General features: G+C 37.6%; 1 protein-coding gene across 1 annotated transcript in view; it reads right to left on the bottom strand.

The window, feature by feature from the left end:
* The window catches only part of RSRC1 (arginine and serine rich coiled-coil 1), a 439,307-nt gene that overhangs the window by 408,202 nt on the left and 18,664 nt on the right, over positions 1-12,441 (bottom strand). Inside the window, exons 4-5 of the mRNA XM_084989968.1 lie at positions 8,527-8,722; positions 7,910-8,035 (exon numbers count right to left, since the gene is read on the bottom strand). Coding sequence (XP_084846094.1) covers positions 7,910-8,035; positions 8,527-8,722 — 322 coding nt within the window. The remainder of the gene's footprint in view (positions 1-7,909; positions 8,036-8,526; positions 8,723-12,441) is intronic.

Here is a 12,441-nt window from a genome sequence, read left to right as displayed (position 1 = left end):
GGTGTGACCCTAAAAAGAACAAAGACCAAAAAAAAAAAAAGAAGAAGAAGAACAAAGCCAGAAGTATTTTGCTCCCTGATTTCAAAAAATGCTACAAAGTTATAGTAGTCAAAACACTGTGGTACTGGCACAAAAACAGACAAATATATCAATGGAACCAAACAGAGAGCCCAGAAATATACCCATATTTAAATGGGCAATTAATCTAAAACAAACAAGGTAAGATATAAAATAGGGAAAAGACAACCTCTTCAACAAATGTTGCTAGGAAAATTGGACAACTACATGCAAAAGAATCAAACTGGTGGCCTTCCCTCAAGGCTCAGTAAATGAAGGATCCAGTGTTGTCACTGCTATGGCTCTCATTACAGCTGTGGCTCGTTTGACTGCTTGCCTGGAAACTTCTGCATGCCATGGGTGCAGCTCCCTCCCTCAATTTTATTTTTAGTTTTATCTTTTTTCTTTTTAGGACCACACTTGCAGCATATGGAAGTTCCCAGGCTAGGGGTTAAATGGGAGCTGCAGCTACCAGCCTACATACACCACAACTTGTGGCAGCACCAGATCCTTAACCCACTGAGCAAGGCCAGGGATTGAACCCACATCCTCATGGATGCTAGTTTGATTCTTAACCCGCTAGGCCACAACAAGAACTCCCCCCACCAAAAAAAAAAAAATTCTTAAAGAATTAACCTGGAATACTTTATGCAAAAATACACTCAAAATGGATTAAATACTTAAATGTAAGATTTGAAATCACAAAACATTTAGAAGAAAAAGGCAGTATGCTCTTTGATATTGGTCTTAGCAGCACTTGGAGAGACATGTCTACTTAGGCAAGGGAATCAAAAGCAAAAACAAAAAAAAATGAGACTACATCAAACTAAAAGCTTCTGCAAAGTAAATGAAACTATAAACAAAACAGAAAGGCAGCCTACTGAATGACAAAAGATATATGCAAATGATATATCTGATAATGGGTTACTATCCAAAATATACAATGAACTCATATAACTCACCATCAAAATACAAACAACTGGATTACAAAATGGGCAGAGGACCTAAATAGACATTTTTCCAAAGAAGACATACAAATGACCAACAGATACATGAAAAGATGTTCCACATCACTAATCATCAGGAAAAGGAAAATCAAAACCACAATGAGGAATTCTCACTGTGGCACAGTAAGTTAAGAATTCGACTGCAGTGGATTGGGTGACTATGGAGGCACAAATTTGATCCCTGGCCTGGTGCACTGAGTTCAAGGATCCGGCATTGCCACAGCCGGACTGAGGCTCAGATTTCAATCCCTGGCCCAGGAATCACCATAAGCTACAAGCACAGACATAAAATTTTTAAAAAAGAAAAAAAAAAAAAAGCACAATGATTTATCACTTCACACCTCACAGCTCAGAATGGTTACAATCAAAAAGACAATAGGAGTTCCTGTTATGCCTCAGCACGTTAAGGACCCAACGCTGTCTTCATGAGGATTCAGGTTCGATCTCTGGCCTCACTCAGTGGGTTAAGAATCCAGCATTGAAGCAAGCTATGCATAGGCTGCAGATGCAGTTTGGATCTAGTGTTGCTATGGCACAGGCTGCAGCTACAGCTCCAATTCGACCGCTGGGCTGGGAACTTCCATTTGCCACAGGTGCAACTGTAAAAAGAAAAAAAAAGACAGTAAATAGTAAGTGTTGGTGAGGATGTGGAGAAAAGGGAACCCTTGCACATTATTGGTGGGTATATAAAACTAATACAGGTACTATGGAAAACTAGTACATGTACTATGGGGTTCCTCCAAAAATTTAAAAATAGAACTACCATACAATCCAGCAGTTCCATTTGGAGGTGTTTTTACAAGAAAACAAAAACACTAATTTGAAAAGATAAATGCACCCATGTTCACTGCAACATTATTTACAATAGCCAAGATATGGAAACAACCTAAGAGTTCATGTATAGATGAATAAATAAAGGAAATTACATACATATATACAACAAACTATTCCTCTGTCATTTAAAAAAAGCAAAATTTTGCCACTAAGTAAAAACCTGGATAAACCTAAAAGGTATTATGCTAAGTGAAATAAGTCAGAAAAAAAAAGATACATATGATTTCACTATATGTAGAATCTAAAAAACAAAACAAATGAACTGACATAACAAAACAGAAACAGATTCACATACAACCAACCCTCTGATGGTTGCTAATGGGGAGAGAGATAGGGGAGAAGAGAGAAGAGGATGACTGAAATAGGTAAAGGAGATTAAGAGTAGTAAGTAAGGGAATGTAACACAACATAGGAAATATAGTCAGTGATATTGTCATAACTTTGTATGATAATCATTTTGTATAAAAAGTATGAGAAAAAAATCACTATGTTTTACAACTGAAACAAATATAATATTGCAAGTCAACTACATTGCAAGTCAACTATACCCCAATTTAAAAAAAAAAAAAAACCTAACCATAATTAGTAAAAAAAATTAATTTCAATTAAAAAATTTTTAAAAATTAAAAAATAAATTAAAAGACACATTATATTGGTGAAGCTGTGAGAAAAAAGAATTCTTTTACATTACTGATAATAATTTGGTGATTTCTAACAAAATTCCAAACTTATTTTCCTTTTGATCCAACAATCCCACTTTTAGGCATTTTTCCTAAAGATACACCACCAACAATACAAAAATACTCATGCACCAGGTTATTCATGACAGCTTTTTAGTAACTGTAAAATATTGGCAATATCTTAAGGTCTATATCTAGGAAACTGGCTAGACAAATTATGATATATCCATACAATGAAGTACAATAAGCAGCTATAAAAAATGAGTAAGATTACTATTAATTGATACAGTGATTATCAGGACATATTAGTAAACAGAAAAAGCAAAGTGCAAAAGATTATCTACAGAATGCCATTGATACAACCAGCAGTTTGTTTTAAAAGAAACAGAGGAGTTCCCTGGTGGCACAATGGGTTAATGACCTGGTGTTGTCACTCCTATGTCTCTGGTTACAGCTGTGTCGTGGGTTCCATCCCTGGTCCAGGAACTTCCACATGCCGTTGGTGCAACAAAGAAAAGAAAAAGAAAAGGAAGAAAAGAAAACAGAAGAAAGCCAAAACACAAACTAATATGTGGTTAGTAACAGGACAGAAGGGAGAAAAGGGAGTGATAACTTGTCTGTCTATACCTTTTATAGTGCTGTCTGTAACCACATTAATATTTCACATACTAAAATAAAGGCAGGGGAATTAATATGTAAATACAATTTTAAAACTTAGGGGGATTTAAAAAAAAACTTAATGACCAGCAATCTCACTCCTGGGCCATATATATCCAGACAAGGTTTTCATTGAAAAAAGATACACGCACCCCTATGTCCATTGCAGCACTATTCACAACACCCAAGACATGAAAACAACCTAAATGTCCATCGACAGATGAATGGATTAAGAAGATGTGGTACAAATACACAATGGAATACTACTCAGCCATAAAAGAGACAATATAATGCCATTTCCAGCAACATGGATAGAAACAGAAACTCTCATACTAAGTGAAGTCAGTCAAAAAGAGAAAGACAAATATCATATGGCATCACATATCTGGAATCTAATATACGGCACAAATGAACTTATTTACAGAAAAGAAACAAACTCATGGACATGGAGAACAGACTTGTGGTTGCCAAGAGGGAGGGGGAGGAAGTGGGAGGGACTGGGAGTCTGGGGTTAGTAGATGCAAACTATTGCATCTGGAATGGATAAGCAATGAGATTCTGCTGTATAGCACAGGAACTATATCAGATCACTTGTGATAGAACATGATGGAGGATAATGTGAGAAAAAGCATGTATATGTATGTAAAACTGGATCACTTTGCTGTACAGCAGAAATTGAAAGAATACTGTAAATCAACTACAACAAAAAATTTTTTAAAAACTTAATGAAGTATAAAGAGAGACAAACCTAGCTCTTCAAAGAAACTAACCATAATAAAGTGGGGAGGAAAACCAAACACCCTAGAGTAAAGACAAAAATAATCATAAAAAATATCAAACTGAGTTTGTCTTTCACAGTGGTACATATCAGTAATTCTCTAACAACTTCTGTGTTTTCTAGAATTGAGGAAATAAATAAATACTGTGAATAATAGTAGGTTTCTCACAGTTGCAAAAGAAAGTAATCTGATACATGTCACAACTTTGAGAACATAAAAATATATTAAAAAACATCATCATATAATTATTCTATAACTTAGCCATGAAAACTTGCAATAGACCTCACGCATTTGATTTCCCTCAGTCCTGCCATCCCCAAAACATGCTTCACCTTTCAACTATTTTTTAGACATGTAACAACAAGGTTTTCTGAAAGTATATGACTTTCCATGACTGAATTCATTCTTTTCTATGAAAAAGGACAGATCAGGAGTTTCCACTGTGGCACAACGAGATTGGTGGCACCTCTGCAGCGCCAGGATACAGGTTTGATCCCCAGCCAGGCACAGTGGATTAAAGGATCCGGTATTGTCACAGTAGTGGCATAGGTCGAAACTGCAGCTCAGATCTGATCCCTGGCCTGGGAACTCCATATGCGTGTGACAGTCAACAAAGAAAAAGAAAAAAAAAAAAGAACAGATCATTAACAACAAACCTCTACATTTAGAATCGCACAGTACTTTTTTCTTTGAAAAACTCACTACAGTTAACCCTGGAACAACATAGGTTTGAAACGTGAGGGTCCACTTATAAAGCGGATTTTTTTCCAATAAATATTACACTTCTACATGATCCACAGATGACTGAATACATAGATGCTGGACCATGAATACGGAAGGCCAACTATAGGACTTGAGCATCCTCAGATTCTGGTTATCTATAACAGGTCCTGGAATCACTCCCCTGTGGATACTGAGGAATGAATGTACTTATATCTTCTCTATTTAAGTAAAGCCTTAAAAAACTAAACTGTTCAAGGAATGAGTTGTTCAATTTTCTTGTTACAAGATTAACCTAGAAACTCAATTTAAACATTGTAAGGAATAGATTCCTAAAATACATTTTCCAAAATAATACCATGTATAGAACATGGATAAAGTGTTTTCTCAAAATTTAGGACTTATCAGTGTCTCTAGATTATTTACTTATTGCAGTTAAACACAGAAGTGTCGATGCAATGGCTGAGTAGTTGCCATTTTGATTGAACTCTGAACTTGTTTCCTCATTTGCAAAATGAAGGTATTACTCTGCGTGACAGCCTGACAGTTACAAAACTCAAAACATTTAGTAAAATGCATGTGCACTAGATAGTTTGCTGCTGATGATACATCACTGCCATTGATTTTAAGGTCTTCCTAGCAACTCAAGAGAGAAAAAATTAACGTTTCCATATTCCCCTTTGGCGGCAGATATAGGCAGGGGATACTTGGGTAAAGAAGCAGCTTCTAGGTAAGTAGTTTCTTGAGAACCAACCACTTCGGTGCTACAGAGAGTTCTTAGTACTTCCAGCGGCTTCTGAGAAAACAACTAGTTTCCATGCTTCAGGCTAAAATAATCAGAATACCTTGCCTAATTCCCTGAGCCCTTCCAAAGGTTATACGAATCTTTAACTGCCCATGTTAAAACCCTGATGCTTGGAACTAAGTGGCTTGTATTTTCCTAATCAAACTGTGACTGACTGATAAAATGTATGTGAAAGTACTCTACAAAATAAAACAAAACAAATGAAAACATGGGTAATTATTTCTGTTCTGACAGGAAATTTTTTTTTTTTTTTTCGCTTTTTAGGGCCGCACCCATGGCATATGGAGGTTCCCAGGCTAAGGGTCTGATCGGAGCTACAGCTAAAAGCCACAGCAACAGCCACAGCCACACCAGATCCGAGCTGTGTCTGCGACCTACACCACAGCTCACAGCAACACCAGATCCTTAACCCACTGATCAACGCCAGGGGCTGAACCTGCAACTGATAGGAAATTTCAATTGAATTTGTTTTCTGGTAATTGGTATCTTTTTAGACAAATCAATACATCATTTGCTTCTATGATTCAACAAAATAATAAAACTTCTCCTTGCTACAAAAATAAGTTCACCAGCTAATTTCATTTTCCCAATTAATCATTCAATCAAGGCATGTTTACCAAGCAAGTGATTCCCCTGTAAGAGTTTATAATACATGAGAATAACAAGAACATAATATTCATAATATAACTGCTACAAATCAGGAACCAACTGTGATGGTAGGTCAAAGAAAGAATGGACTAAATTTGACTTGGGGGAGATCCCATTGTGGCTCAGCAGAAATCAATCTGACTAGTAACCATGAGGATGCAGCTTCGATCCCTGACCTTGCTCAGTGGGTTAAGGAGCATTGCCATGAGCTGTGATGTAAGTCACAGACACGGCTCAGATCTGGCATTACTATGGCTGTGGTGTAGGCCAGTGGCTCTAGCTCTGATTCGATCCCTAGCCTGGGAACCTGCATATGCCTCAGGGTATGGCCCAAATAAATAAATAAATAAATAAATTTGACTTGGGAGTGAAAAGGTACAAATCAAAAAAGGACTTAAGAAGAAAATTAGAGGTTAAGTAGAATGGAACATTAAAAGATAGGAAAACTTATCAAAGTAGAGATAATATAAGAAACTGAAAGAAAGAGCATGCTCAAAGAAACAAAGCTAGAACCTCAGAGATATGTATGGAGAACAAAGGCATATAACACAGATTGGCTTGCTTATATGTTGAGTATGTACAAAGGAGAAGAGGCTGAGGCCAAATAATACAAGGCCAGAAAAGCTAAACATCTGGACTTTACTGCTATTATCCAACTTTAGATTCAGAGAGATTTATAGAATTTTATGCCTAGATAATAAAATCAAGCTGCTAATATATCCCCACAACTAGAGCCTAATAGTATGAAAAACTAAGCAGAGAAAAGAAACCAATCTTCCTAAAATGCTGTTTTTATCCTAATATTCTTCTGCTCCAAAACTTTCAATAACTTCTGAATATCTACTTTCATCAAGTCTCTCCATACCGTGGTCCCCATCCTATTTAACAGTATTTTCTAGCATTACCCATAATTCACAGCTCTCTCCAAAGAGGCTATGCTCTATATTACTGGTCCTTGAGCACAGCCAGAAAATGCAGGTGGAGTGACACCAGGTGTTAGTATGCTTGAGCTGCAGACTAATACCACAAATTGGGCAGCTTAAACAACAGAAATATATGCCTCACAGAGGCTGTAAGGCCAAGATCAATATGCTAGCTGATCTGGTTCCAAATAAGAGCTCTTTTCCTGGTTTGTAGATGGCCATCTTTTAACTGTGTCCTCACATGGCCCTTCCTCTGAGTGCATGCTCAAAGACAGAAAGATGTGTCTCTCCTTCTTCTTATAAGGCCAGCAGCCCCACTGGATTAGAGCCCCACCCTTATGACCTCATTTAACTTTATTACCTCCAAAAAGACCCTATCTCCAAACACAGTTGCATTTGGAGTTGGGAATTTTAACATATGAATTTAGAGGCTAGACCTTAAGAAACTTTTCAGCTTCTGTTCTTATCTGCCTGAAATACTTCCTCTATCATGTGAAAAAGTCCAGCCAGTTCTCACGGAGGATGAGAAGCCACAAAGAAACTAAAGCACCTCCAGTCAACAGTCAATAACTAGCACCAAACACCAGATACATGAATGAGGCCACATGGATCATCCAATTTCAGTCAAGCCATCAGGTAACGACAACCACATAAGTAACCATGGATAAGACTAGCAGAAGAACTGCTAGCTGAGCTCAGTCAATATTGTTAAAATTGTGAAAAAAATAAATGACTGCTGCTTTAAGTCACTAAATTTGGGGAGTTTGTTACAAAGCAATAAATATCTGATATGGCATACCTTCTTGTTCTGCTTTTTGACCTAGACCTCTGAACTCTATAGGATTTCCCTCGACCCCTTGAACGACTTCGACTTCGTTTTCTTCTAGATCCATAAGAAGAACTACTGCTTGATCGATGCCTGCGTCTGAAAAAATATACAACCAAGTATTATAGCTATAAAAAAAACTGATATGGGAATTAAGGAGAAATCATCTAGATTCTAAATAATCATCTTATTTTTACTATATCTCACTCCTTCTTAGAAGCAAATATAAATAAAATGTTATTCCTCTTGAATAGTCAGATGACTGACTCATAATTTAGATATTGGATCAGCTACTAAGTAAGCAGTAGGAGTCTTAAGCAATGTACAATCCCTCCAAATATTATCAGATAATATGGTATGAGAACTATACCAGTTTATATCTACTTGTCTACAAAGAATAGACAAAGCATGAAGACTCATGGGCTGGGCCTGGGGAAAAAAACAAAGAACTTCAGGTTGTGACTCAACACTCATAAATATATAACTACTAAAAGGAAAATGCTTTACCCCACAAAAGTAAAAATATAAAAACATACAAACTCTAAAGAATGTTACTTTTATTACTGGGTTAGTAAAATTATGAAAATCACCTTCTATCATAAGAATGTGAGCGAGGCTGAAGATCTCTGGACCAAGATCTTGACTTTGACCTTGATTTCCTTCCACCTTTCTTTCGGCTGTATGTTCTACTATCTGAAGAACTACTTGAAGAAGATCGTCTACGGTGCTTCTTTTTTCTCTTGCTTCTGCTTTCTTCTTCAGTATCTGATGACCGGCGTCCCATTTCTATAGGTTTAAATTCAAAAAAATTATTTCTAAAATAATAGCACAATGGATGAAATTTTACAGAGTAATTTTTTTAACTCTGTAACAATTTAAAAAGTCTCATTTGAAGTAAAATTTAAATGTACCATCTTCTTTTTGGGGGGTGCACCCATGGCATGTAAAAGTTCCCAGCCTGGGTTTGAACCTGCAGTGACCTGAGCCACAGGAGTGAAAACACCAGGTCCTTACTCAACTGCACCACAAGAGAACTCCTATACCCATCTTCTTGACAAGACATGAGAAACAACTCTAGTACAATCTTCTAGCATTATTGATGATTTTTACAATTTAGAAACAATATCAACTTGACCTAAATTTTTTCGTGTCCCTCAAAATAGTCATTCCTGAGAATAGTTCATTATAACCATTTCCTTATAATTTGAGTTGCATTTATCATTAGTTATATGATATTTGGTTTAAGGATCAACTACCAAATCCTATATTCTCATATTCCCCAAAGATAGAAGATATTTTACTATATTTTTGTCCATTTGCAACAATTTTTATTTTTTCCATTATAGCTGGTTTACAGTGTTCTGTCAATTTTATACTGTACAGCAAAGTGACCCAGTTACAGATATATGTATACATTTTTTTTCTCACATTATCAGGCTCAATCATAAGTGACAGAGTTGCCAGTGCTATACAGCAGGATCTCATTGCTTATCCATTCCAAATGGAATAGTTTGCATCTATGAACCCCAAATTCCCAGTCCATCCCACTCTGTCACCCTTCCCCTTGGCAACTACAAGTCTGTTCTCCATGTCCAGGATTTTCTTTTCTGTGGAAAGGTTCATCTGTGCCATATACTAGACTTCAGATGTAAGTGATAGCATATGGTATTTGTCTTTCTCTTTCTGACTTACTTCACTTAGTATGAGTGTCTCTACTTCCATCCATGTTACTGCAAATGGCATTATTTTGTTCTTTTTTATGGCTGAGTAGTATTCCGTTGTGTATATATACCATATCTTCTAAATCCAATCATCTGTCAACGGACATTTAGGTTGTTTCCATGTCTTGGCTACTGTGAACAGTGCTGCAATGAACATGTGCATATGTCTTTTTCAAGGAAAGTTTTGTCCAGATATATGCCCAAGAGTGGGATTGCTGGGTCATATGGTAGATCTATGTTTAGTTTTCTAAGGTACCTCCATACTGGTTTCCATAATGGTTGTACCAATTTATACTCCCACCAACAGGAATTCCCTTTACATTCCCTTTTCTGCACACCCCCTCCAGCATTTATTTGTGGACTTATTAATGATGGCCATTCTGACTGGTGTGATGTGGTACCTCATGGCAATTTTGATTTGCATTTCTCTAATAATCAGTGATGTTGAGCATTTTTTCATGTGCTTGTTGGCCATCTGTATATCTTCTTTGGAGAAATGTCTGTTCAGGTCTTTTGCCCATTTTTCAATTGGGTTGTTGGCTTTTTTTGCTGTTGAATTGTGTAAGGTTGTTTGTATATTTTAGAGATTAAGCCTTTGTCTGTTGTATCATTTAAAACTATTTTCTCCCATTCTTTAAGTTGTCTTTTTGGTTTTTATTATGGTTGCCTTTGCTATGCAAAAGCTCATCAGTTTGATTAGGTCCCATTGGTTTATTTTTGTGTTTTTTTTCTTTTTTTTTGGTCTTTTTGCCATTTCTTGGGCCACTTCCACGGCATATGGAGGTTCCCAGGCTAGGGGTTGAATCAGAGCTACAGCTGCTGGCCTACACCAGAGCCACAGCAACACAGGATCCGAGCCAAGTCTGCAACCTACACCACAGCTCATGGCAACACCAGATCCTTAACCCACTGAGCAAGGCCAGGGATCAAACCCACAACCTCATGGTTCTTAGTCGGATTTGTTAACCACTGAGCCACAATGGGAACTCCCTATTTTTGTTTTTATTTCTGTTGCTTTGGGAGACTGACCTGAGAAAACATATTTTAAGGTTGCTATCAGAGAATGTTTTGCCTATGTTCTCTTCTAGGAGTTTAATGTCATCTTGTCTCACATTTAAGTCTTTAGGCCATTTTGAGTTTATTTTAGTGCATGGTGTGAGGGTAGTTTTACTATTTTTTAGAGTTACATTTTTCTAACTGAAAATTCTAAAATTCAAGCAGGATCAAGAGGGCAGAGAAGTAAGTTGCGGCACTCACCCTCTCCCACAAATACACACAAAAAAACCATCTACATGTAGAATGATGCACACAGAACATCTAGTGAACAATGGCAGAAGACATTAAACCTCCAAAAGGACAAAAAACCCTCCATATAAATCAGTTGGTGGGGCTACAGGCAGGCAGCAAGGCGCCTCTTGCATGGGCTACAGGTGGTGGTGTCTCCTGCACGGGCTAAGCACAATGGGGCACCTCTTGCATGGTCTACAAGCTGCAGGGGCAAACCACCACAGTTATCTCTGACTCCAGAGGTGGTATGGCCTGCCACTACTAGGGGTCCATGAAAGGGGAACACCTTGGAATCCAGTCACCTCAGTGGTTGGCACAAAGGAGGGCACTACAACCGAGCACCACCCACTGTTGCTCTCAGTCCCCTGGGAATGCACCTGCCCTGAGGCTGCAACTGCCAAATGCTCCAGGTACTGCCTACATTGGCCTGAGGGTCACTGACACTGCTCTACAACTAGGAGCAGCCTGCAGCATCTTCCCACAGGGTCCTGGCCAGTGTCAAGGCCAGCAACCAGGCACTGGCTACTAGCCCTGCCATTGCCCCCATCTCCATAGAAGCACATACAGCACCCTAACAGGAGGATAACAGTCTGCACATACTGAAGAAAGAGACATTAAGCATCCAAATCAAAAGCAGCCATCAAGCCAAAAATAAATAGTAAGCTCTCACAAAATACCCAGGGGTACTCTCACATATAAATAGCTACAGTAGTTGTTTTCCCTAAACACAAAGAATAAGAAAAATATAAGCAAAATGAAGAGGCTCAAGAACCATTCCCAGTTAAAAGAACAGAATTCCCCTGAAGGAGGAAAAAATGAAACAGACCTCTGCAGTCTAACAGACAGTGAGTTTAAAAAGGAGATACTGACAATACGGAAGGAATTAAGAGTGGATATGAACAGTAATGCAGATTACTTTAGAAAGGAACTAGAAAATGTAAGGAGAAACCACAAAAAACCAAGAAAAATTAGAAAATTGATTTACAAAGACCCAAGCTGAGTTAAAGGCACTAAAGAGCAGAATGCATAATGCTGAGGAGCAAATTAGTGACTTGGAAGTTAGAATAATGGAAATCACCCAATCAGGACAGCAGACAGAAAACCAAATTAAAAAAACATGAAAGTAATAAAAGAGATCTATGGGATAATATAAAGTGGGACAATCTACACATAATACAGATTCTGGAAAGAAAAGAAAAAGAAGGGGGATTGAAAATACATTGGCTAAAAACTTTCCAAATGTAAAGGAAACTGCTATCAAGATACAGGAAGCACAGAGGGCCCCAAACAAGTTGAACCCAAATAGTCCTACACCAAAACATATTAAATGGTAAAAGTCAAAGATAAGGAGAGGATTCTAAAGGCAGCAAGAGAAACACAAAGAGTTAAGGGAACCCCTATAAGGAGATCAGCTGATTTCACTACAGAAACACTATAGACCAGAAGAGAATGGCAAGATATATTTAAAGTTCTAAAAGGGAAAAATTTACAGCCAAG

This window comes from Sus scrofa, chromosome 13, assembly GCF_054392235.1.
Source record: "Sus scrofa isolate SSC_HxYL_T2T_F1_AM1 chromosome 13, Sscrofa_HxYL_maternal_Yorkshire_Landrace_v2.0, whole genome shotgun sequence".
Taxonomy (NCBI): Eukaryota; Metazoa; Chordata; class Mammalia; order Artiodactyla; family Suidae; genus Sus; species Sus scrofa.
This window is presented reverse-complemented; position numbering and strand designations above follow the sequence as displayed.